At 32.5% G+C, this 25,443-nt stretch overlaps 1 protein-coding gene across 1 annotated transcript; it reads left to right on the top strand.

Moving 5' to 3' along the window:
- The first annotated feature begins 12,685 nt into the window (after positions 1–12,685).
- LOC143062531 (uncharacterized) lies at positions 12,686–24,278 on the top strand. The gene is made up of 7 exons (XM_076234197.1): positions 12,686–12,689; positions 14,006–14,130; positions 17,147–17,282; positions 19,027–19,137; positions 20,445–21,044; positions 22,278–22,356; positions 24,002–24,278. The coding sequence occupies exons 1-7, from the start codon at positions 12,686–12,688 to the stop codon at positions 24,186–24,188; spliced, it is 1,242 nt and encodes a 413-aa protein (XP_076090312.1). The 3' UTR covers positions 24,189–24,278.
- Positions 24,279–25,443: the final 1,165 nt, after the last annotated feature.

Genomic DNA, 25,443 nt, shown 5'->3' with positions numbered 1-25,443 from the left:
GAAAACCAAATATGATAAAGCAACACGCGACAACCGCTAAATTACAGACTCATGACTTGGGTTAGCACGTACATATTGTTGCTAGGTTTTGATATAAAAATAGGAAATAGGGGTATGATAGTTTGTTGGCGTCAAACCTCTCATTTGCCGACACAGTAGTCCTTGATAAATTCTAAACTGTTCACGTTTTATGAATAACAACTTGCCTCCTTTACTATTGCTTACCCATGATAAGAATTGTTACACCCAGGTTTAATGTGATGTGCGACTGTCATTGAAGTAAGAGGTTTAGATAGCTATAAAAGCAGGTGTCATCCACCTTTTTATACATAAGAAAATGCCTGTAACAAGTTAGGAATATGACAGTTGTTATCCATTCTTTTGATGTGTTTGATTTTTGATTTTGCCATTTGATTATTGACTTTGCATTTTTAATTTTTCTCGGAGTTTGGTAATTTTGTTATTCAACTATTTGTAAAGAACTGAATTTTCAGAGAATTTAACTGTGTTAAAATTGAGATTTTTTACTTGCTGAAGCGGCATCATGTGGGATGTGTCGGGGTTGTCAATTTGAGAAAATTTGTATCGCATTTAGTACTCCTAAAATTTAATTACATCTGTGAAATGTCTTGTTTCTTTTGTGTCGTTTGTTTCCTCTTTTAATTAATTGAGTGTGAATTCACATTATTATAAGACGTGTCACGGTACTTTTCTATCCCAAATTCATGTATTTAGTTTTGATGTTATATTTGTCATTCACATCGAATTTTGTCTAATGCTTAGTTCGTTTCTGTGTGTATTACATTTTAATGTTGTGTCGTCGTTCTCCTCATATATTGAATGCGTTTCCATCGGTTTTGGTTTGTGACCCGGATTTGTTTTTTTTTCTATCGATTTATGAGTTTTGAACATCGGTATACTACTGTTGCCTTCATTTATTCATCTTCAAAACAAGTCATCAAATATATCCAATAATACGATTGATGAAAATACAACCATTGACGCCAACCTAAAATGTATTATGCATCTTGAACCGCCTGATCTATATTTTTCAATGGCTACCTTCCAAAACTTTAAACATTTTTATTCACAGACAATTTATATCAGACATCAGCATAGAAAATCATACTCTTTCAACATGGTCGAACTCAATTTGATAAATACCGTTTTACTAACTTGGTGATGTTTATGCTGCTTTTTGTTTTAGCATAAATCGTCAGTTTTATTTTCTCATTTGATTTGTTTACATTTCACCATTGCGTGGCCTTTTATAGCTTATATTTCGATATATATTGTGTTCCTTTTAAAGTCGTACAGTGACATATAGTTGCTTTTATCCACATTCTAATTTCACTGATATACAATTGTCTTATTAGCAATCATACCTCCTTATTTTTACACAACTTGATATGCATGTATTTCTATGTGTTGATTTCAAAATACTTAGTAACCTATATCAAGCTTGAATATCACGATGCATGGTTATTTTAACTTTACTTTTACATTTAACCTAGTAAGCCATTTAATCTAAATGCAAAAATAAAAATAACGCTTTTAAGATATTATCTTAGTACCATGGCCATATATTGTAACAAATACCAATCTCATAAAATGAACATTATAACTTTAAACATCATGATCATATTAATGTTAAAAATAATGCGTTGAATTATATTCATCTTAAAATTCAGTATCACCTTGCTCTATGTAACTGTCATTTAAATATGTAGATATGAATAGATTATTATTTAAAAATACCAAGATAAAAGGGCGTCTGACACACATATTGTGCATAAAACTGGCGTCACACATTCACGATTCTTACTGCCGTTCTTGACAGGACCGTTCCCGATTAAAATTTGTCAAAAGTCTGATCAAGATCCTGTGAATCGTGGATGGAAATTCAAACTTTAATCAAAATTTGTAAAAAAAATAATTTAACCACGACAACAATCAGATATGTTTCAGGAAGCGTCGATATTCAACCGTTTCCAAGCGAATTTATCCCGATAATCCCGTTCTCAATCTGCTTCTAATCCAATTTGTATCTTTCGCCAGGTATATTTCGACCGAGTCTGTTACGACTGCGTCCCGATTATACCGAATGTAATCCGACAGAGATCAGACAGTGACCAGACAGTAAACCGACGCTGACGGAAGTTATCCGTTCGAAAACTGTCGTCATAATCGGGATCTGCAGGTACTGTCGGAACATAATCCTATCACCGTCCGCTCTATCGCATTGCTAACGGCTTTGTCTGGTCTCAGTCGTATTGTATTCTGTAATTGTCGGGACTCTGACGTGGGTATTATTGACGAATTTCGTATTTATAACGCGACTGTTCCGGAACGGTTTTGGCAAAAACGGTTCGCAATCGACAAGATCTGGATGCAATCTGGACTTAATCGGCAGAAAAAAAGCAATGAAAAACTATCCCAGATCATTCCCGTTCCACAGGACACCGTCCAGAATACACAGAACATTGTTAGGATTGTGATCCGATACAGCAGAATCTGTCACGACATAGGCACGATTGTAATCCGACTAGACTAAATCGGCTGAGTTTCCCTGAATGTTACGGGACGCACCTAACTGTCGGAGTGCTTCGTCGAACTATTCGGACCCTTCCCGACCCGTAGGAATCTGTTACGAACTTAAACGACTGCGTTCAGACAATGATAGGACATTCCAGATAATTGAGGATAGTAATCCGACTTTTTCACTTTTCGTGTCGTATCGCTGTCTGATCTCAAACGAGAGCAATAATCGGCAATGTGTGAACCCCGCATTAAGAATTCTTTTTTCGAATGTTTATTTTACAGGAATAGGAGGATAACTTATATTTGACCGATTTCAGTAGGTCACAGCAAAGCAAATATGATAATACAATATACATTCTATGTGTTTTATTATTTTTAGTAAAATATGTATTTATTCAGCAAAACATTGTTAATTTCATACTTTAGCTTGCTGGAAATTGATGCCATTTTGTATCTATTAGTAATACATGTACTGCATCTGCATTCAAAAATCAATATGCTGCTGATGTTGTACAAAATAAACATAACAGCTTGTGACCTTTATTTGTCACTTCTTAATTCATTACTTCTAATACGGTGTCGGGTCACACTTGTAGGCGTAGACGGGAAAGCAAAATGTGTTTTGACCAAAACTGTAAAGAAACAATAAATAAAAGCTGAATCGTATTTAAAGATAGAGAAAGGCAAGAAGAGTGGGAAATGTTAAACGGTTAAAGTATTTATAATTGAATATGATTTATATTAATTTGTCGATGTGTATTTTTTTCTATCTGTCATGGTCTTTTATATCCTTTGACTTACATGTATAAATTCTATTTAACATCACTGCAAATTTAACTGATCTTGATGATGATGGTATCAACCATGATTCGGGAAAATTGAAAAATGAATTTATATATGCTTATTAGATTAAAAGACATTTAGATATAGTATGTCAAGTTTAGTTTGAGTGGGGGTCATGGTTTATGGCAGTAGGTGTGAGTTTGTTTGTGTTGTTTGTTATATCCTAATTTGGCGATGTATCATTTAGAGGTCTCTGTCATAGTATTTTTCTTTGTCCCTGAAACCATCGAATTTTCAAAAAAAAAAGCCTTTACAGTTTGGAATATTTTAGGTAAAAGTATTCACATGCACCGGTTGACTATTGGTTTGGTTATATCTTATGATAGGACAAGTGGCATTGACTTATCCGTTATGGTAATAGTCTTAACTTACCAGATCTTATCGAACGTTTAGGGTTTATGATCAAAGAAGTCCAGGTAACCTATGAGAACATCCTACCTATATAAGTAACAATAAACTTGGGTGACAAGAAATATGAAAAAGGTGAATTCACTACCAAAGGTGGTGGATGTTTTTTTCAGTATTTTAGTCTTTATCTCGTCATATTTAACCGAAAATCTAACAAAGTTGAAATTTTTAAAAAGAAATATGAACTACCATTTGAATAACATGTACATGTCCCATGTATGTAGGTTAAGTACTTGTATGCACCATACTCTGTGCCACTCTCGCTTTATTACGATATTTCAAAAGGAATTAAGTTTGTAATTGTTATAGTTTTACTTACATTTGTATCGCCTACATATACGTTTGCTCTAACGCCGCTATATATGGGGTCTTCGACTAATTACGAGTAATTCCAACTTAATTTGAAGATTCTGTTTACCATCTTACTTGCTTTTAATTTGAGTGATAGTAGCTTTTTCTACATTTTAGAGATAAGGCTAATTTAGTAACCATATGACGTCTTTTAGATTTAATTCCATTGATTTTAAGGAATGGAACATGCGTCTCAAAAGAGTATAAGATAAACAAAAGAGTGGTAAGTTTACCTGCTACTGCAAATAAATGCTTACAAGTAGTCATATTTGATAATTTCAATAGATTGACGGAATATTGTGCTATTGTGCAGAGTGTAGGTCATTTACCAGCACATATCTTATTCACTTAAGCACCAGTCCCACTAGACCACGATTGCACCACGCTCATCGCGATGTAAAATGAATTCAGATCGTGGTGAGGTCAAGGTATGAGCGGCATGAAAATGTAAATTTTCGTTGCTTTCACGATGCTACTACGTCCTCATTACGCTTCTACAACGATCCCGCTACAATTATACCACGTTCTCATCGCGCTTATTCTACGCTCATCACGTTCTCACCACGACCATACCAAGAGTTATTCGATTGCAACACGATCTTACCACGCTTTTACTGCTATTATAGCACGTTCCTACAACGATTATACTACGTTCATACCGCGATCTCACTACGTTCTCACCAATAGCGTCAACATCGTGTTCCATATCAATACAGTTCCATTCTTTCTATTTCTGCTTAATACGTAGATTTCTCGGAATTGAGAATGGGATTATCGGGATAAATTCGCTTGGAAACGGTTGAATATCGACGCTTCCTGAACAATATCTGATTGTTGTCGTGATTAAATTATTTGTTTTACAAATTTTAATTAAAGTTAGAATTTCCATCCACGATTTACAGGATCTTGATCAGACTTTTGACAAATTTTAATCGGGAATACTCCTGTCAAGGACGGCAGTAAAAATCGTGAATGTGTAACCCCAGCTTTACTACGATCTTAGTGCACTCTCACTACGCTTCTACTACGACCTGATTTTACCACGACCGCATCACGATTGTTTTGAACATGTTCAAAGTTGGCCACGCTCATCACGATCTTGAAGACCTCACCACGCCCATGATACGACCTTACTGCGATCTACACGATTGTACTACGATCATCGAAATTTGCATTTTTTTTTCACAGATCGTAGTGCGATCGTGGCCTAGTAGAATTGCGATATTAGCTGAAAATTCATACACACGCTTTGATTACCAATGACGACATCAGATAAGGAATCCATATTTAAACAACAGACAAGAAAAGATGTACACTGCAAATGGCCCTAACTTAGAATAATCACATATTTTTATTATATGTGAAGAACATGTAGTCATATAACTAAGAGATAGTTTTATTAGATTATTCTTGCTAATTACCTCAGTATGAACATAAACCGTGGATTTGGCATTTTGTGTGTGTGTATTTTTAGGTTGCAGTCTCGTTGACGGATAAATTGCTGCGATATTTATTAGGGTACTGTTAATGTTCGAACTGTTCTCAACTAATATTGTTACTCATGTGTGGACCACATAATGATGATATTATTTCGAACTTTATTGAATACGTAAAATAAGATTAATGTGCAGACACACATGCAAACATTGAAATTCACATGTTGGATATCTATGGTTAATTTTTCATTGTACCAGACAGAATATAAGTTAATGTTTGGAGAAGTACAAATGTAGTCTATGTCAAAGGTAACTGAATGTACGTTTGTACCATCAACATCATTGTACATAATGCGATGTATGATAAGTCCATTAGTCTTCAAATGGTAAAATGTAGGTTATATTTTAACTTTGATCTTTTAACCACCTGACATATTTTTATAATGGTTAGTTTTAATTCTATAATTTATTTGTATGATAAATAGATAACTTTAATACACATATATACGAAGGAGAGCCATGACTTTCCTTTTGATACGAATTAAGACTTTACTGATATGCATTTTGTACAGTAAGTAAAATTATACCATTGTTCTTGCTGATATATATGTTATTTTTTTGGGAATTTTGGGTCCTCAAAGCTCTTCAACTTTATACTGGTTTGGCCTTTTTTATCATTTTGATCTGAGCGTCACTGATGGGTCTTATGTAAACGAAACGCGCGTCTGGTGTATCAAAATTATAATCTTGGTACCTTTGATATTTATTATTGTCATGCATACACATTCCGTTTATATAGGACCTGATTTATACAGATGATTCAAGCAATGTCGTTTTGTAAATTCGCATTATATGTTCAATAAATTAAAACATTTAATATAAATATTCACTGGCGGTCCAAGGGGCGTTGGAGCCCCAATTAATTACTGATTTTTTTTAAATTCTTTATATATCTAATGTTTTTCTTATTACATGATTCATTAATGGTGTTCCTGTCATTGGAACACCAAATCCAAACCCCAACGCATGTTTAAAATGGCTGAATCATCACCGGAATAGTGTCCTTTTATTAAATAAGTTGGATGATTATATCCCTGAAATATATAAGATTTAACTTGCAATGTAAACCTAGTGGCTGGCATTTTCTTCCTTTTTAAATTTGTTTGGTACTTTAATTTGCATTGTTTCATTTTATATACTCGCGTAGAATTGGTAAACAGTTCCACAGTACAAGCTGTGCAATGTTATTGGCTTTGAACAAGCTGTCGGTAACTGAAAGTACTATCAGATTTGTACTTACAGTCTTTTTGTTGTTATGATGTGCAACTAACCGTCCACGTACACTCAGTGTTTTTGTAAAATGTAACAGTATTTCTATTTGTATTCATATAATATTCTATGCCTTCTTCAACTGATATTACAGTTTGTTCTTATGTGTTGTACTATTACACCTTTGTCCAAGGTTATTCGTTCATTATTTTGTATAAGTATTGTTTTGTTTGGTAATGCTGTGTAATTTTGATACTTGTCTCAATTGCAATCATACCACATCCTCTTTTCTTATATGATTATGAACTTTCAAGAGTTAATAAAAGTCTTAAAATAGTAAACTGTAAAACAAATACACATAGTTACAAAAAACGAAGAAGCAATGTTCCATTTGATTTCTAAGACAACTCATGTTCATCAAACGATAAGAAACAAAATTAATTTAAAAGTATCAAAATGTGCGTTTTAAACTTTAAAATTGTTCATTAATACATTGTGACAGTCTAATCACCAGATTTGTTTACAACACTAAACTAATATTTTGTTTGTGTAGACCAACAAAGTTCACTATGAGTAAACTCGAAAAATTCCCTCGAATTATGTAAGCTATAGCTATAATTTACTTTAAATTAGATATTGCAAGTCACAGACTTTTCAAGCCAGTCCGTATTGGAAAATATGAAAAAGAGAAAAGATCTTTCCTTACTCTTTCCTTTGCCAACAAAGGTCTCGATGGCGTCAACTTAGGCAATATCCTTCATCATAAATTAGTTCAATAGAAAATACCTCCTTATTTCAAAGACCAGTCTGTACCAATCATTTCTTATACCTATACCAAACATATTGCAACTAAAATTTTCAATTACAAACACGTTTTGCAGGATCTCGATATTGACGACTTCAAGTCTAAACCTCCTGATTGCACTTGTGCTAGTTCCCAATTCACATAAAATTCGGCTGGCCACGTTATTACCGGTGACCTCAACTTGTTAATTTCACTTCCCTTCGAAATGTGTTATCAAAAGGTCCGAAATATCGTGAACCTAAATCCATTGAAAAATTGGAAATTACAACTTAAAAATTTTGATGGATTCAGTCGAGGATTATGCCAGGCAATGGGCTAAGCGCGAGAAGGAAGATGTAGACACTCTTACCGAATGGATTAAGGCAGTGAGGTCGTTGATACAAATCTGAATTAAGAAACTGAATGGGTCTATCAATGCCCATGCTACGTCAATCTTTAAAGACCCAAATGTTGCAAAACACTTATCCTGCCTCCATGACAAATATGTTGTTGTCCCTGCAGATAACAGCCCCAAACAAGATCGTTTTTGTGTGTAAAACTCATTACATTACAATAACTGCTTGATAAACGAATTAGTTATTGACAATTCACTTGGAAACTCAACATATACCCTCACAACACTTACCAAAGAGGAAATCCTGGATAATCATAGGTCTGTTCTTTGTTCCTTTAGAATTTAAACCAAAGATGAAGAACTGGATCTTCAATCACTGTATTGGATACCTAAACTACATAAGTGTCCTTACAAACAACGGTATATTTCTGGGTCTTCCAAGTGCTCCACGAAACCTCTTTCAAAATTATTAACATCTCTTTTATCAGCAATCAAAGACGGGCTTCAAAGTTATTGTGAAACTTCCTATTCTAGTGGGGCGTGAATCAGATGTGGATACTTAAAAATTCCAAAGATCTTTTAGAGTACATACAATCTAACTCTCTTTCATCTTGTAACAGTAACAAAACATTTGACTTTTCTACTCTTTACACAAGTACTAGTATTCCACATTCCAAACTAAAAGACAAATTGAAAGAGTTGGTATTGCTTTGCTTCATAAAAAAGAATGTCCAAGGTAGATACCAGTATCTTGTCTTAGGGAGGGATAAATCCTACTTTGTATAGGATCACTCTGATTCAAACAAAAAAATCTTTGAAACTGATATTATCAAGATGCTTGATTTCTTGATTGACAACATATTTGTTACGTTCGGAGGACGTGTTTTTTCAACAGACTGTCGGCATTCCAATGGGAACAAATTGTGCCCTCTACTTGCCGACTTGTTTCTTTATTATTATGAGGCTGACTTCATACAGGAACTTCTTAGGAAGAAAGATAAGAAGTTAGCGATATCCTTTAACTCTACTTTACGCTATAAAGATGATGTTACTAAATAATTCATAATTTGGTGACTATGTGGAACGCATCTATCCCATCGAACTAGAGATAAAGGATACTACAGATACAGTTAAGTCGAGCTTAAATCTTGACTTACATCTAGAAATTGACAATGAGGGTCGGTTGAAAACAAAATTTTACGACAAAAGAGATGATTTCTGGTTTCCAATTGTGAACTTTCCATTTCTAATTAGCAACATTCCAGCAGCACCTGCATACGGGTTATATATCTCCCAATTGATACAATATTCCCGTGCTTGCATTTCCTATCATGGTTTTCTTGATAGAGGGTTGCTGCTCACAAGGAAGCTATTAAACCAAGAGTTCCAAATGGTGAAGTTGAAATCATCCCTTTGTAAATTTTACGGACGCCATCACGAGTTGGTTGACCGATGGAATAACCGTTTCACAAATGATATCGGATATGTTCCTTACGTCGTAACTACAATACCCTTCACTTTCATGAATGTAACCTACCGAATTAGACTATTTACCGGATTTGTTATCACATAAGCAACACGACGGGTGCCACATGTGGAGCAGGATCTGCTTACCCTTCCGAAGCACCTGAGATCACCCCTAGATTTTGGTGGGGTTCGTGTTGTTTATTCTTTAGTTTTCTATGTTGTGTCATGTGTACTATTGTTTGTCTGTTTGTCTGTTTCATTTTTAGCCATGGCGTTGTCAGTTTATTTTCGATTTATGAGTTTGACTGTCCCTTTGGTATCCTTCGTCCCTCTTTTATAGAAGTATAAAATTATATTGAAATACATATGTTCAAATCAAATACTAATTAAGAAACAGTATTAAAGATTGCATATTTTGGCGTTAATATTGAGTCACTGATAAGGTCTTTGCATCGGAACTAAACACATTTATTCTAAAAACAGTTGTTGGCATGACACGGGTTATGTTCTTCTCATATATGTTATGATGGTATGATACTAAACCCCTAACGGGAAGGATTGTGCCTGATGTTCATATGATGAAATCATAATCTTTCAGTCAGTTTAATGGAAGTCTGGAGCTGGCATGTCAGTTAACTGCTAGTAGTCTGTTGTTATTTATGTATTATTGTCATTTTGTTTATTTTCTTTGGTTACATCTTCTGACATCAGACTCGGACTTCTGTTGAACTGAATTTTAATGTGCGTATTGTTATGCGTTTACTTTTCTACATTGGTTAGAGGTATAGGGGGAGGGTTGAGATCTCACAAACATGTTTAACCCCGCCGCATTTTTGCGCCTGTCCCAAGTCAGGAGCCTCTGGCCTTTGTTAGTCTTGTATTATTTTAATTTTAGTTTCTTGTGTACAATTTGGAAATTAGTATGGCGTTCATTATCACTGGACTAGTATATATTTGTTTAGGGGCCAGCTGAAGGACGCCTCCGGGTGCGGGAATTTCTCGTTTCATTGAAGACCTGTTGGTGACCTTCTGCTGTTGTTTTTTATTTGGTCGGGTTGTTGTCTCTTTGACACATTCCCCATTTCCATTCTCAATTTTATATCAGAAAAAAAATGTTTTACTATGATTCAAAGCTAATATTAATTTCTGATATATTTTCTTTTTTTCTTTTTGTTTTCTTTTTTGAATCACAATGGTTTGAAAATATGACATCAACAAAGAAAAGTGCTATTTTTAGTTATTTTCAACCCTAATTTGAACTCTAGTTTCAGAGGCGAGCTCAACAGTATATTACTCGGAAAGTTTAGTCAGTTATTACGACGCCGAGTCTCACTGTGCAAGTTTTGGAGGAAGCATGCTTGAATATGGACAGTTATTTATTGACACTGCAAACACCTGCCAAATTCGATTAGGGGGTATTTGGACTGGTACACCATTTTATAGAATAGTAGGTAGGTAAAAATACATAATATTAATGTTGTGTTGTTGGATATGTATATTCATTTACTAAGGTCATTGAAGAAGCATTTATGTTTTATTGTTTTTCAAGCTATCTTAAAACGATCTTCCCTTATTTTTGTTTTTAGATAGAAGTGCTTTCTGTTGTGCAGCTTTTTTCATTGATAAACTTATAAAAGATACTAAGAATGAAATTTTGTATTTGCGCAAGACGCGCGCGTCGTTTAAAAAACAATACAATACAATGCATTGAAACAGTGATGAGGAGACTCAACTACAGCTTAACAATCTTGTGAAACCTTGAGATATCCGAGTAAAATCAATAGGCAAAACTCTGATCTATACTTTGGAAAAAGCCTTATTCGTCGTAGTTACGAAATCATTAGGTTGAGAGAAATCAATGATTGAAAAGTGATAAATAAAGTTATTTCTTATGCAGCAAAAATACTGCAATCTGATTGGTTGACTACCCCGGTGTAAATAGCACCCCACCCTTGTTCACCCGGGGATAAATAAAATTTTGCCAAAATTTTTAAAAAAATTAAATTTTGCCAAAAAAAAATAAAAAATTAAATTTTCAAAAAATATAGAAAAAAAAACAAAAATTTAGAAGAAAAATAATAAGAAGAAAATGCTAAAAAAAAAAAAAAAATTTTTTAAATATTTTTTTTTTTTTTTTTTTTTGTAAACTCAAAAGAACACAAAAATTTTCAGAATTTTTCCAAAAATAAAGTAAAAAGTATTTGACAATGTGCAGCAACATGGACATTGAAATAATATTACGCTGGAAGTTTTTCATTACCATTTTTACAATTTTACGTCCTGGTTTCAAAATGAGTAAAGGAATTGTTCATAAGAAATAAATTCGTTATCTTGGTGTAATCAGGGGTGTACGGAATTTTACACCGTTGTTGAAAATTCATACACCCGTTCGGCTGCGCCTCAGGGTGTATGAATTTTCAACAACGGTGTAAAATTCTGTACACCCCTGATTACACCAAGATAACTAATATTATGATGGCTTTAGAAAAAAACATAACTTTATTTACATTCATTATCTATATATATTTCCATCACTTTAATAAGTTTCAATTTTAAGTTAAATAAACCACTTTACTCAAACAAAATTTTCATCGAAGATTTTCACAATATTATAGATCATTTTAAAGTGTGCAAAACATGTTTAGGACATCAACCATAAGTATATGGAAACATGCGGTGCATAGTACTGTTATGTTACACCCTCAGGAAAAGTTTACCTTTAAGTATTACTAAGATGAAGTTGGCTAAATTTTTAAATCAACATTTCATTCAAGAGGTATTAAATATTGTAATTAGGTACAGACAACTTCTATATCATATCTGCATAATAAGTTAACATTTTTGTAATGTTTTTTTTTTTATTATTATTAGTGAGTGTTTTACGACACTTTAAATAGTACTTACTATATCATGTTGGTCAGTTTTTTAATTTGTTGACAAAGGACAAAGGTGGAATTCCCGGAATTGAACCATCGATCTTTGGTAGAAAAACAGACAATCCTAGTCAATCACGATAACAGTTGAACGCATCTATCATGTGCGGGGTTCGAATTTACAACCTCCGTGTTGACAGACTATTGATATAGAGATTCGACTAATTAGACTACTACTAGAACACACCCGCGAAATCGCGGGCATTCAGGGCGTGGATGAAATTATGTAAAGTGTTGTGGCTAGAATTTGTGTAAAAGATTCAATGACTGGAGAATTTCAGGAAAAGTATCAAAAGTCATGGGTATTTATGGAGAGGAAATTTCAGTTTTTTATTTTATTCTTCCTCCTTTTCCCATTTTTTTTTTGTTTTCTATTAACTTAAATATGAACATACATTCAATATACTATGAACATTCAAGCCAGGAGCCTGTTATTCAGTGGTTGTCGTTTGTTTACGTGTTACATATTTGTTTTTCGTTCATTTTTTGTACATAAATAAGGCCGTTAGTTTTCTTGTTTGAATTGTTTTACATTGTCATTGGGGGCCTTTTAAAGCTGACTATGCGGTTTTGGCTTTGCTCATTGTTGACGGCCGTACGGTGACCTATAGTTGTTAATTTCTGTGTCATTTTTGGTCTCTTGTGGACAGTTGTCTCATTGGCAATCATAGAACATATTCTTTTTTGTAATCAATGATTTTTTGTAAAAGATTTAATGACTGGAGAATTTCAGAAAAAGGTATCAAAAGTCATAGGTACTTTGGGACAGGACAATTGATTTCTAGCCCGGCTCCTCCTTTTTTCTCCAAAATTCCCACTTTTTTTCTATTAATTTTATTACACATGAATATGCACTTATCTATATATTATGAACATTCATTACTATAAATAAAGTGTATTTGCTTTTTACTTTCACTGTTGATTACTAATCGATCCACGGCGGTCATGTTATATTATACAGACCCTCTCTATTTAATAAACTCTGTGACCACCGTGGAAAGTTAACTTGAAAATGATAGCAGATAGAAAATACACTTTATTCGTAGTATATGTATTTTCAAAGTATACAGAAAAACGCAAACCGGCAGTCCAATCTGACTTAAAATTTCGTCCAATGACGGAACAATATCCGGACGCCTTATTTCTCGTATTTCTCCCAAAATAACTCAATCTGAATATTCATATGAATGGATGATAAATGCGACTATGCACTGTACATATAGGACACAAAAGCATGATGATTAATTTATTGTGGAAAGAAGAGAAGCGACACACAAAATGAGGTCTTCTCGTTTAATAGTATAGAAGATATATACTAGTATACAAAAATTTTCTGATTCTGATTTTTTAGGTGATAAATTAAAACGTGTGACAAATGGATAAGTCCTTTGTAGACGAAACATGTGTATGGCGCACATTATGCACGTATATATAGAGTTTATTTCCCCAGTATGAATGATGATTTTTTTTAGTCTTACGTTTTACAATATCAAATGTGTCTTCTTTCATTTGAACATCATGATAACATGAAACTGTAACTAACTGCTCGAATAGTAAATTGGTATGGTAAACGGATATTGAAATGCATGTTTAACAAATTGCTTTTCATTTAAAAAAGATGATAAATGTAGAGATGGGATTTGGAACAAGCAAACACAACCTGAAGAGCAGACATTGGATAAACATTTAGCTGTCTGTGCAGATTTTTGTACACATGATGATTTTACATACTTTGGAATTACGGTTTGTATTGTAATTTTATTATGTTCCGTTTATGGCATTACGCTTTTCATAAACAAACAACCATATTAAATAAAATAAGAACTTGAAAGTGACCATCTCAGTTTAAGAGCCCGATCAAAGTGTCATGACTTTATGCTTTCCTTGTGTACTGGGGATTCATTATTGTTTACGGGTACCAATCGTGGTTATCATGGATACAGGTAAACCACGAATAGAAATGTTAAATGAATTACACATTTTCTTTAGGCATTTTATGCAGAGATTGGCGAAATCACGAAATCAAATATCCTAGAAATGTTTTCCTCAATCCACGAAAATTGATACCCACGAACAGAAATGAATCAACAGTAATGATACTTCCCTTGAAATCCGTCATAAAGTTGAAATTAATTGTTTTTATCAATTAATTGATTCATTAGCAATGACAGTAAATACTTTGAATAATCATACTGATATGAAAAAAACATCTTTGGAATTTATTAATCGACGGGATATTCAACTTTATTTGACATACAAGTTTGACACACAATAGAAAACATGAAACTTAAACAATACAACAGTAACAACGGGAGGAACAATTTCATTTTTTCATAAAAACAAATAGTTTTTTAGATGGCGATTTTTGTCTTTTCGCATCCTACATGTAAAACTTGTGAGGTTTGCTAGAAAATATTTGGAAAAACTTTGTTCACTTCAGTGAGTGTATTTAACATCTTTTGCATTAACAAAAATTGATACTTTCAAAGAATTTTGTTACGGTCCTTAGCATCTTATGTTTCCCTAAAAATAAACTCACCAACCTTCTTTAAAAATGTCTAAATAAGAACTAAAACATTGACTTTATATGTATATCTAGTTTTTGCAGATAAAGGAAGTTAAAAAAGATTCTTTACCGATACTGCAAAATTTTAATTCAAAATAGCATCTTAAAAATCCAAAAAAAGACTCTTACTAAATTACATTAGAAAATTCTTTGAACTTACTTAGAGTACTTATAAAGGTTTATGTTCAATGCTAACTAAGTAATTACAATATGAATTGACATTTCCCCCAAAAGAGGAAACATTAATATTGTTTTGACTACATTGTCATTTACTTAATGACTTTCTCTTTCATGCATTTTAGACCTTTACTTATCGAAAATACATTATCGAAGTTTAAATGAATACAGCATTCGCATCAATGGTCATACACATGCGCATGTTGGGCTCAAATGAAAGGTAATTAGTAAAATATTTCAAAAAATATTCGTCATTTTTTGGTCACGTGGTATATTTCCAAAAGTCACGTGACTGTTGGAGAAAAAGTGAAAAAATACGAAATCCTTGGGCAAAAAGTCGTGCAGAGACATATTGGTGGGTCAGGTTTTGGTTGAAACACAATGCCTCGAGTCTGTTGAAGCCATTTAAGTTATCATAGTGGTATAAATAGTCGCATAACGTGCTATAGGCCTTGAAATATCGATGTCCGTAACATTCAAAATAATTGATTTTAGACGCTCTTTTTGTCCGATTTCAAACTTGGATCCTAGTTATTTGTCTAATTCGTTTTCAATCAATCAGCAACCTAAACTTTGTTTTTACAAGGGAAAATTCATCTGGGACACCCTTGACCGAGCCCGATGGAGCAAAGGGGGTAAAAAAAGGGGGGGGCAATTTTGCACACACATTCTTTTAAAAAAATTTTCGTAGGTTTCCTTTTTGAAATTGAAATTGAAAGTAAACTTAACTTAAATTAAGTTAAGACTTAACTTTAGTTAAGTTAAGTTAAGTTAATATAGGAAATTATTTTTCCAACTCCGTCAGTGAGATTCGAACTCTCAATCTTGAGATAAATCAGCGTACCCCTGCGCCACTGGCATTGTAGTGAATTTATTGAAATTTAAGTACTTAAGTCTACTGCTACGGAAGAAATTAAAAAAAAAATAATAATATAAAGATTCTCACCCAGTTTGTTTTCTTTTTGGAATTATGTGTTCAGATGATAACTTTTTGTTGCCAAATGCATGAATTTTACGCAAATCTAGGAGGAATCCACTCTTTAAACTGTCATTTTTTCATTGAAATATACATGTTCCTTTATTCAAACAAAAGTGTTTTCAACTTTAGTATACCGCAACACTTACGAAACCATGTTTTGTTACATATATTTCAACTTTGCAAAAAAAATTCAGAATATTTTAGCGGTTTTTGTCTCTTTTCGCATAATATCTTTAAGAAATGACTTCAGATTTTTAGCGTATTTCAAGTTTGTTATTGCGCTGCTACACTAAAAATTACATTTGCAACTAGTGTACAAGTTAGAACTATTAGTTTAATACTATTCTTCAAAAACTCACTGCACAGTTACTGAAAAAAGTCATAAATCCTCTTAAAAGAGCAGTTTTCTTTGCACTTCTTTTTGAGAATATTCCTCAAAATTCGAAGAAAAATAAATGGTTTTTACAGAAAAATTACACATCAGTAAGGGGCGACTTGTTTATTAACTAATAATGATAGAGGTTTGATGCACATTAAATCGCATTGCTGATTATCTGAGGATTAATTTGAGCCCTTAACCACACCTGTACGTCAGCAAATGGCGATTAAACAAGTCTAAATGTTCCCAAAAAAATCTTGAAATCGGTTTCACTGGTAAGCTGTACCGGTGTGAAAGGGAGAGGGTTAATGTCTTTCGATTACTTTGTCATATACGTTGATATTGAACTTCATATAAAAAGCATATAATAATAAAAAAAAAACATGTCTGTAGTCTAGTTATTTCCTACGTATAATATTCGTAAGCAATTTTTTTACAGTACATGTATTTAGTGTTGGAAATGTAAAAAACAAAATAAGCTAAATCGCATATTAATGGTATGACAGTTACTATAATTATGGTTATGTCTTTAAAATGTTGAATTTGGTAGATACGGACGTAGTTTTTCTTCAATTTGCTTAATATGATCTAATATGCCAAAGAGATATAAACAGCAAATAATAAATGTGACAAAAATATATATAATTCATAATTTCAGAGCAACATCTGTTACTGCTATGATGAAAGTCATTTTAACAATCTGACCATAGTTGGTGACTGTCAAACAGGAGATTGTCCAGGAAATTGGCTCGAAACTTGTGGAGTTACTCCAAACCCTGTCGTTTACCAAAAACGTAAGTGTAGTTGTCCATTCTATTTATGAGATATTTTGATTGTTTTAGTATTTAATATCCTTTTGGAGCACATTTGCTCATGTTGTACAGTCTTTTGTTTTCTGTGTAAGGTTTTTAAGGACAATTATTTGTTTGTTTATTATTTACCTTTGGACCGGATGTTGTCTTTATCTTTTCAACCCCTTTTTTAGATTGCCTCTTTTTATCGGCTGACATTTTTCGGTATGCGTATAAACATAGCATACCGTCTATCCTAAGAATTTTATACAAAAGCGTTTGTGTTTGTAAAACTACAGCAACACCACATAACCAAAAACTAAATTCACAAATGTCCTTTCTAATCGGTACAAATTTTCAGCTATCATCTTGAATTTGCCATTGCATACTTTTCAGACCGGTCGGTTTTAGTTAGAATGAAACAGAAAATTGAACCTTTCTATTGCAAAAAAAAAATCATGATAGCATCGAATTATGAAAAAGCTTTCATTATAAACCCGGTAAATCTCAAATACCTCCTTTAAGGATTAATGTAGATACTTTTGTTGAATAAGTTAAAGTAGTGAAGTCGTTGATAAAAATATTGATAAAAACCTTGTCTAAATCTAATAGTTAAAGAGCTATTGAAACTAAAATAAAATACCGAAAGTATAGCCAAACCTAGACAATGGTAAAATTTAAGTCTTCCCTTCGAATAGTTAACAATAAAGATAAAAATATAGTTTGCCAATATAAGACATCTGTGTCACAAATGACAACGGATTTGTCCAACATATGTAATAAATACAGGCAACAGTAGTATACCGCTGTTCAAAAGTCATAAATCGGTTAAGCGACAACAAATACGGGTCGCAAACCAAAAACATTTCAACTATAAGAAGAAAACAAAGGAACCCCAGAAACATTGAACTGCTACAACAATCATCTTCTCTCTTTCTCCATTGTGACACTACTGAATTCGGCTAATCAACGTATTTAAGTGCAATAGATAACTCGATAGTGTCCACTAGTTGTGCAAAATTAAAGAGTATCGTTTATTTTATTGGAACAGGTATTGGTTTCCTGTTGGAACATTGATAATTACCACTAGTTTCAAATTCATGTATTGCATTTTCATCGGAGTTCAGTATTTTTGTGATTTTACTTTTACTGTATGTGCATGTAGCCTGTAATTCAGTGGTTGTCGTTTGTTAGTGTTGTTGTTACATGGTTAGACTATTATATTACGTTATTTTTAGTTATACAGCTTTTTGATTGTTTCGGTCATTATTAATCATTGGGTTTCAACACTTGTCTTTTAGCGTTCCTGATGATGGTTAATCCAGAAAATCACTACGAATTATGCATTTTATTCAGCTTGTTGTTTTAATTTTTTACTGTATATGATACTTGTTTTTCGTTTTTTCGTTTTTCGTTTATTGTTTTTTTTTTTTTTTTTTTTTTTGTTTTATTTTTACATTAATCAGTCTATTAGTTCTCTTTCGAAGTGATATACATTTGTCATGTCGGGTTTTTGGAAGTTGATGAAGACATATTAGATGCTAAATATTACGTTATTTGGTTTTTGGTGAAAAGTTTCTTCGATGATTGATTTAGTTTAAGGTGAATATTCTATAGTTTACTGAGTTCCTTTCATAAAAAAATTATTTATCTGGTCTATTATGATTGTACCATATACGATTTCGTAAAAAAACGAAAAATACGTATAATACGTTTATTTGATACTCGGTTATATTATATTTTACAGAAACAACATTTACATCGCTTGAATGCCGGACTGCATGGATCTATGGATTTGGAGTAGGACAATCATTTATAAAAGGAAGTTGTGCAGCTGAAATATCATATATATGCAGAGGTATTATTTTATTAAATTGAAACAAATTAATTTCATTGATATTCGTACAGAATATGTTTCACCAATAAAGTGAATTGTGTTGATTTACCCATGTTTTACGTCTAAAAGCGGCATCAGATGACAATTTGTAAAAACAAAGGTATCCATCGTTTCTGTCGTAAAATATCATTAAGTATTAGGGACAGAGCCTTTTTTTTATCAACATGTTAAGTTATTTGTTAACCCATCTAGATATATATCAGTCTATTTGTAAATGGATATTTTCTCTGTAACTATGACATGTAGTTTATGAGAATAAAGTTCATTAATTCTGTTGGTTTCTCTGGTGAACCTAACAAAGCTGACATTCTTTTCAATGAATGTTAATGTTGAGCAAATGCCCACTCTTTGACCAATTGAGGTCACATCATATGTTGCATTTTAAACACATGATTGTATCTACAAAGTTTTTGTTAGCTTATTTTGAGAACATTTAGAAAAAGTACCAACAATTATTATAGCGAAACATATCATCTATTCTATTTAGTTAAAAGCTAGAAACATAAACAGAATGTATTTGAATTTTTTTTCAACTTATTGTGTTGACTCGTAGCTAATGCCGTCCTTAACTGGATGAGTGCTTTTGGTGATCTTTGGAATTTATTTTAAATTTTTTTCTAACTTTTTGAATTGGTATTTTTTTTATTGATTTTCTTCTTGGTTTGGTTTGCGTATATATATATCATATGTAATATGAAACATGATATTAATATACTATATAAAAAATCATCAAAGATGTTTACTTAAGCATTCTACATTAGTGTTAGACTGAAGACAGCTGGAAGGCCATTAAAACCATTTTTAGAAATGCATTCAAAACCAAAAATTCCGAAAAATAATGTTAATTTTAATTAAGTCATCTATTTCGTCGTAGGAAAAATGTTTTGAATTTACAAAATATGACCATACAAATGAATGCTGACTCTTGGGTTTGTGAAACCGCCGGGTATGTCAATCGGCAGTTGCATTGACCCGGTTGTTTCAAATAATAAAAAATCTCAGGATTTATCATTTGGTATGCAAGGCGACGATTTTTCTCCATACACTCATCAGTGAAGCTCTTAGTGATTTGGGACGCCAAATCACCTACGAAGTTGAAAGGAATCGAAGAGAATTGAATACATAAAAAAAAACAAAAAAAAAAAACAATTGATACGAAATCAGGTTAATGCCATTTATGTTTGGAGTAAGTAATAACTTTGGTTAAAACAATGAACCGTTCATTTGTTGTGTGTTTGAAATTCGTATATATTCACTATGTTTTTCAGTTGGTGATTCTAATGACATTAAATGTACGTTTGATGAACTTTCTGTAACGACCGAACAACATCAACAGCAGACATCGTTAATTATTTCTACTACTGAAATACCTACAACTTTTGGAAAAGATACACAAGAGAGTTCTAAATTCTTTGACTGGACATCAACGATGGATTACACCAATGTTGCAGCCAGTATGAAATTTTCAAAAATGGAAACAATTCATTCAACGGTGGATGCAACATATAAATCCTCCATTACTGTAAAAGGTGATACGAACAATCCGCATTCCACTGAAACTTTTACGGTATTAACATCATCTGCAGATGATACCTCAACAAAAGTTACGATGTCTTCAAATTCTTTGTCAATCACTGAAAGCCAATATGTAACGTCAAGTCAATCCACAACAATAACAGAAGAAAATGCATATGATTCACAAATAACTACTGCAACTGTATCTTCACAAGCAGTTCGTTTACCAGATATCGCGCATTCAACATATCATACATCAAAAATAACAGAAGTATCTACCTCATCAACACCAAATGAATTACAAGTAAACAATAAAGAAGCTGTTGCTGAAAGTCCAAGCAAAAATTATCAAGGTAAGCCATATTTTCCATTTGCATTTTTATTAACAATTTGTTTAATTTTCGAAGAAAAAAATTCTGAGCATATAACTAGGGGCTATTAAAAGTCATAAATCTATGAAAAGAATACATCACTATGGCTAAAAAGAAAAAAAATGAAAAGGCAACAACAGTCCACAAATTCTGTAAACCAACTTATTTTCGTGAGCAATTTATTTTCGCGACTTTCGCGAGCAGAAATATAACGCAAATATGGAAATATTTTCATTATCTATCTACCTCAAATAAATTTGAGAATCGCGAAATTAAATCGCCGCGAAATAGACTAGAAAAAGCTGAACGCAAAATAAAGTATACGCGAAAATAAGTTGGTCTACAGTCACTAACTTGAAGTCCGAGCAATTCGAACTCTTACCAAAATATTTCTCAGGTGCTCAACAGTTTCTTCCTCACAAATAATAAACATATTTATATTTCAAACTGTGAAGAAATCTCTATTCATTTATAAACTACTGAAAGATATATATATATATATAAGGGCAGAAACCATGGTTATTTAACCATACCGATGTTATTTTATTAGGATTGGAAAAAAATCCGATTGAACTGTTCTGTGAATGAAATTTCAATAAAAAAAAACTTTTCCGAATAAATTCTATGTAAATCTTTTACATGAAACTGGACACAGTCAGCCAATATTAATCAAGCACAGACATTTTCTAAGCAAACAAAATGCATATAAAAACAGGATGTCACTGTATTAAGGTGGTACCTAACACTATAGGGAGATAGCTCTGTAAAATCAGCTAAACGTTTTAATAACGTTGTGTTTATAAGGGAATATTAAGCTTCACATTGATCAAAAGCAGTGTTTGTCAAACTGCTATATAACCAGTGTAATTTTTCTGATAAAACTTTTGTTTTAATTTTTTTGAAATGTTTATATTTTTTTCAAAGGGTCAAAGTAAATACATTGTCAACATTTTAAGAAAATTAAACGAGCCAAATTAATTTTAGTGAAAGTGTTGGGTACCACCTTAAGACGCACAATAATGATATTTGACACCAGAGCTCCACGAATTAATCCCATGTTGAGTACATACACAATAGAATTTCTGCACTTTAATGACAATTTCTAATTTTGTTATCGTGCAATGAAAAAGAAATATTTATGATTTCAATATTGCTGTACAAAATAAACTAATTTCGAAACTAATAGTGCAACTTTTTTTTTTATGTTTGTTTCAGTTATGATCAGTGGTTCAATGATTGGTGTGGGTATTCTCATGTTTACTATTCTTATATTTGTATTGCTGTTCAAAGCTTGGTAAGATATTTTATTTAGAGTAATACTTTCTGTACGTATATGGACAAATTTTTCACAGGAGAATGCAATGTGGATAAATAAACTAATTTTTCATAACACATCACAAATTTGTTTTCACTCCAACAGAAACTTAATCAGTTTTTCATTGTTGGTGATCCTTAAATATATCATTGCTGTGGTGAGGAAAAAGAGACGTCAAGAAAGTACCAATGAGCAGCACTGCAAAATCGAAAACAGAAAAAATGACATATACAGAACAAAGTGCTATTCCGACTGGCCAATGTGCTGTGAAAATAAAACGTTAGAACTCTAAATTTCGATATAAAAAAAATGATCCAACATGCAGTGATGAAATTAATTGCACTTTACTGTAGTTGTGCTACCGTCGTTGTATAAAATGCTGCTAAATTTAGAGGCAGACATTTTTGATATGGACAATTTAGTACCTAAACGAAAATGTCTTAAATATTCTGTGTTTATAAAAAAAGAAGAAGGAATATCGAATCGGATATCATTAGCTCTAAAACATTCAGTAGAACTGTCTAAGTAAATGTGAATTAGCCAATTTGAATTTGAAAATGTGAGTTTGGATAAACATCTATTCAAATGATGACAGATATAAATCTGAACATAAATATCATTTCAACTTTTTTTAATGTTCAAAACAAACAAAATCATATTTCAATATTATGTCTAAGTCATAGCTAATGCCACTTAACTTTCTTAGCTGTTAAGTTTAATAATTAAAATATATAAATGAATCCTTATTGTCATTACAATAGGCAGATTGAATCCAAAATTGTTGCAAATAAACTAAAGTGATTACTAAAGATATGCCAACATCTGCCTACAGTACAACATGTAGTAATTGGCAAAACCATAACGTTACAAATTAAAATAATCAATGATGAAGTGATGTACATGTATAATAAGCATGTTAAAGTCATATGAAACCTCAAATTAAAAAAAATATTTGCATATGTTTTTTATAACTAAATGAATAGTTTTCATTAGAAAACTTATGTACATATACTTTTTTATGAAGAAAATTCTTTAATTTGTCCACATTTAGAAGAAGTTTACATTTTTTAAAGCAATTTGCCGACATATTTTCCGTAGGCAAAGTGACCTTAGCGTGACCCGTTTCGTAAACATCCGGTGATCGCAATACGCATGAATCTGTCATTAAAATAAACAATTATCTGATTGTACATGTTAAAAAATGGCTCACTATCCATGCTTCTTTGTTGATTGTTCACTATAAGGTGACAATCGGTAAAGTACGACTTCAAAACACGACAATTAAGTAGCTGACATTTTTTCACCTCATAACAGACAGAGAGAAAAAAATTGACGATTATACGATATATTTGCGTAAAAAGTGATAAAATCGTGAACACACAGAAGACTAAGCATTGGATAAACATTATTTTTCACTAGTCACTCGTTTCATATGACTTTATATTAACAGTGTCAGAGACAAATTTATTACAAACTGTATGTCTCAGAATAGTTGATAGACATCTTTATAAAAAAAAAATATTCGATTGTGGCATGTTTTAAAAAGATCCATAAAAGGACGTATAAACTTCAAATGAATTTCAATCTTGAAAATTAATAATACCTATAATTGTTATATTTACAGCTACAGAAAGCAAGCGAAAAGAAAGAGAGTTGTCAAACAGGAGAACTTCTTTTCGTCACAACGAGAGAATTCATTATACCACAGTGATTCAAAGATATTTGCCAATATGTACAATTTTCCGGACGGAGTAAATCCTTTTGAACAGAACAAACATACATATTACTCATCTAATTATGTTGTTTATTGATTGTTAAGTATAGCGATGCGTCAAAGCAAAAGTGATTGTGTTTTAACCTTTCTTTTCATTCTCGGGTCGACGGAATAGTCAAGGTGATAATTAAGTTAATGTTAACGTATGTTATAAGATTTTTTCGTGAAAAACCGTTAATTGTATCTCAATAATATTTTGTTTGAAAATGAAATAGTATTAGCACATCTTGTTTTGTGTAGGTTTTTTTGGTGACGCCCCTAATTAATACTAAGTAGTTTATTGACTTTGAAACGTTTAAATGTTTTAGTTTGTGATTTGTCACAGAAAATACGTGCCTGGTGAACCAGTCATCCTAGCATATTTCTAATTCGCCATGATAAAAAGATCTACGGATTTAAAAGCAAACAAATATAAGGTACTAGAAATAGTAAACATTCGACAACTTAAAAATAAGTTCTTTCAGATAAGAAGTGCTTGATACATATTTATATTTATCTTTCCAAGTAGCAAATAAACGAAAAACCTCCTTTTATAGACAATGTCGCCAAATGTGTTGGGGTTTTTTTACGTGGACTAGACTACACATTGCATCGAACTTAATTTCCAAAGTTCACAAGATAACAGTCAAGACAAAGATTATTATACAACTACCCACCAATGATTATGTTAATAGGACGAGATGTCAACAATAAAAGGTCACCGTATGGCCGTCAGCAAAGATAAAAACGTATACCGCAAGCTAAAAAAACAAGTTCTAGAATGACATTTTGTGGATCAAGTTAATAGAGAATACAAACTGCAAGATTTAAGTAAGAAACGATAAATGAAAACGAATAGTTTGGCAAACTGCAACCAACGACAACCTCTGAATTGCAGGCTCATATATAACTCGGGTGGGTTAGACCAACAACAACCTCTGAATTGCAGGCTCATATATAACTCGGGTGGGTTAGACCAACAACAACCTCTGAATTGCAGGCTCATATATAACTCGGGTGGGTTAGACCAACAACAACCTCTGAATTGCAGGCTCATATATAACTCGGGTGGGTTAGACCAACAACAACCTCTGAATTGCAGGCTCATATATAACTCGGGTGGGTTAGACCAACAGCAACCTCTGAATTGCAGGCTCATATATAACTCGGGTGGGTTAGACATGTGAGGTCGTATTCCTAGTCTTAGAGAATTGCAGGCTCCTATATAACTCGGGTGGGTTAGACATGTGAGGTCGTATTCCTAGTCTTAGAGAATTGCAGGCACATATATAACTCGGGTGGGTTAGACATGT

This window comes from Mytilus galloprovincialis, chromosome 2 (assembly GCF_965363235.1).
Source record: "Mytilus galloprovincialis chromosome 2, xbMytGall1.hap1.1, whole genome shotgun sequence".
NCBI lineage: Eukaryota > Metazoa > Mollusca > Bivalvia > Mytilida > Mytilidae > Mytilus > Mytilus galloprovincialis.
The sequence above is the reverse complement of the archived record's forward strand: the minus strand, read 5'-3'. Positions and strand labels throughout refer to the sequence as shown.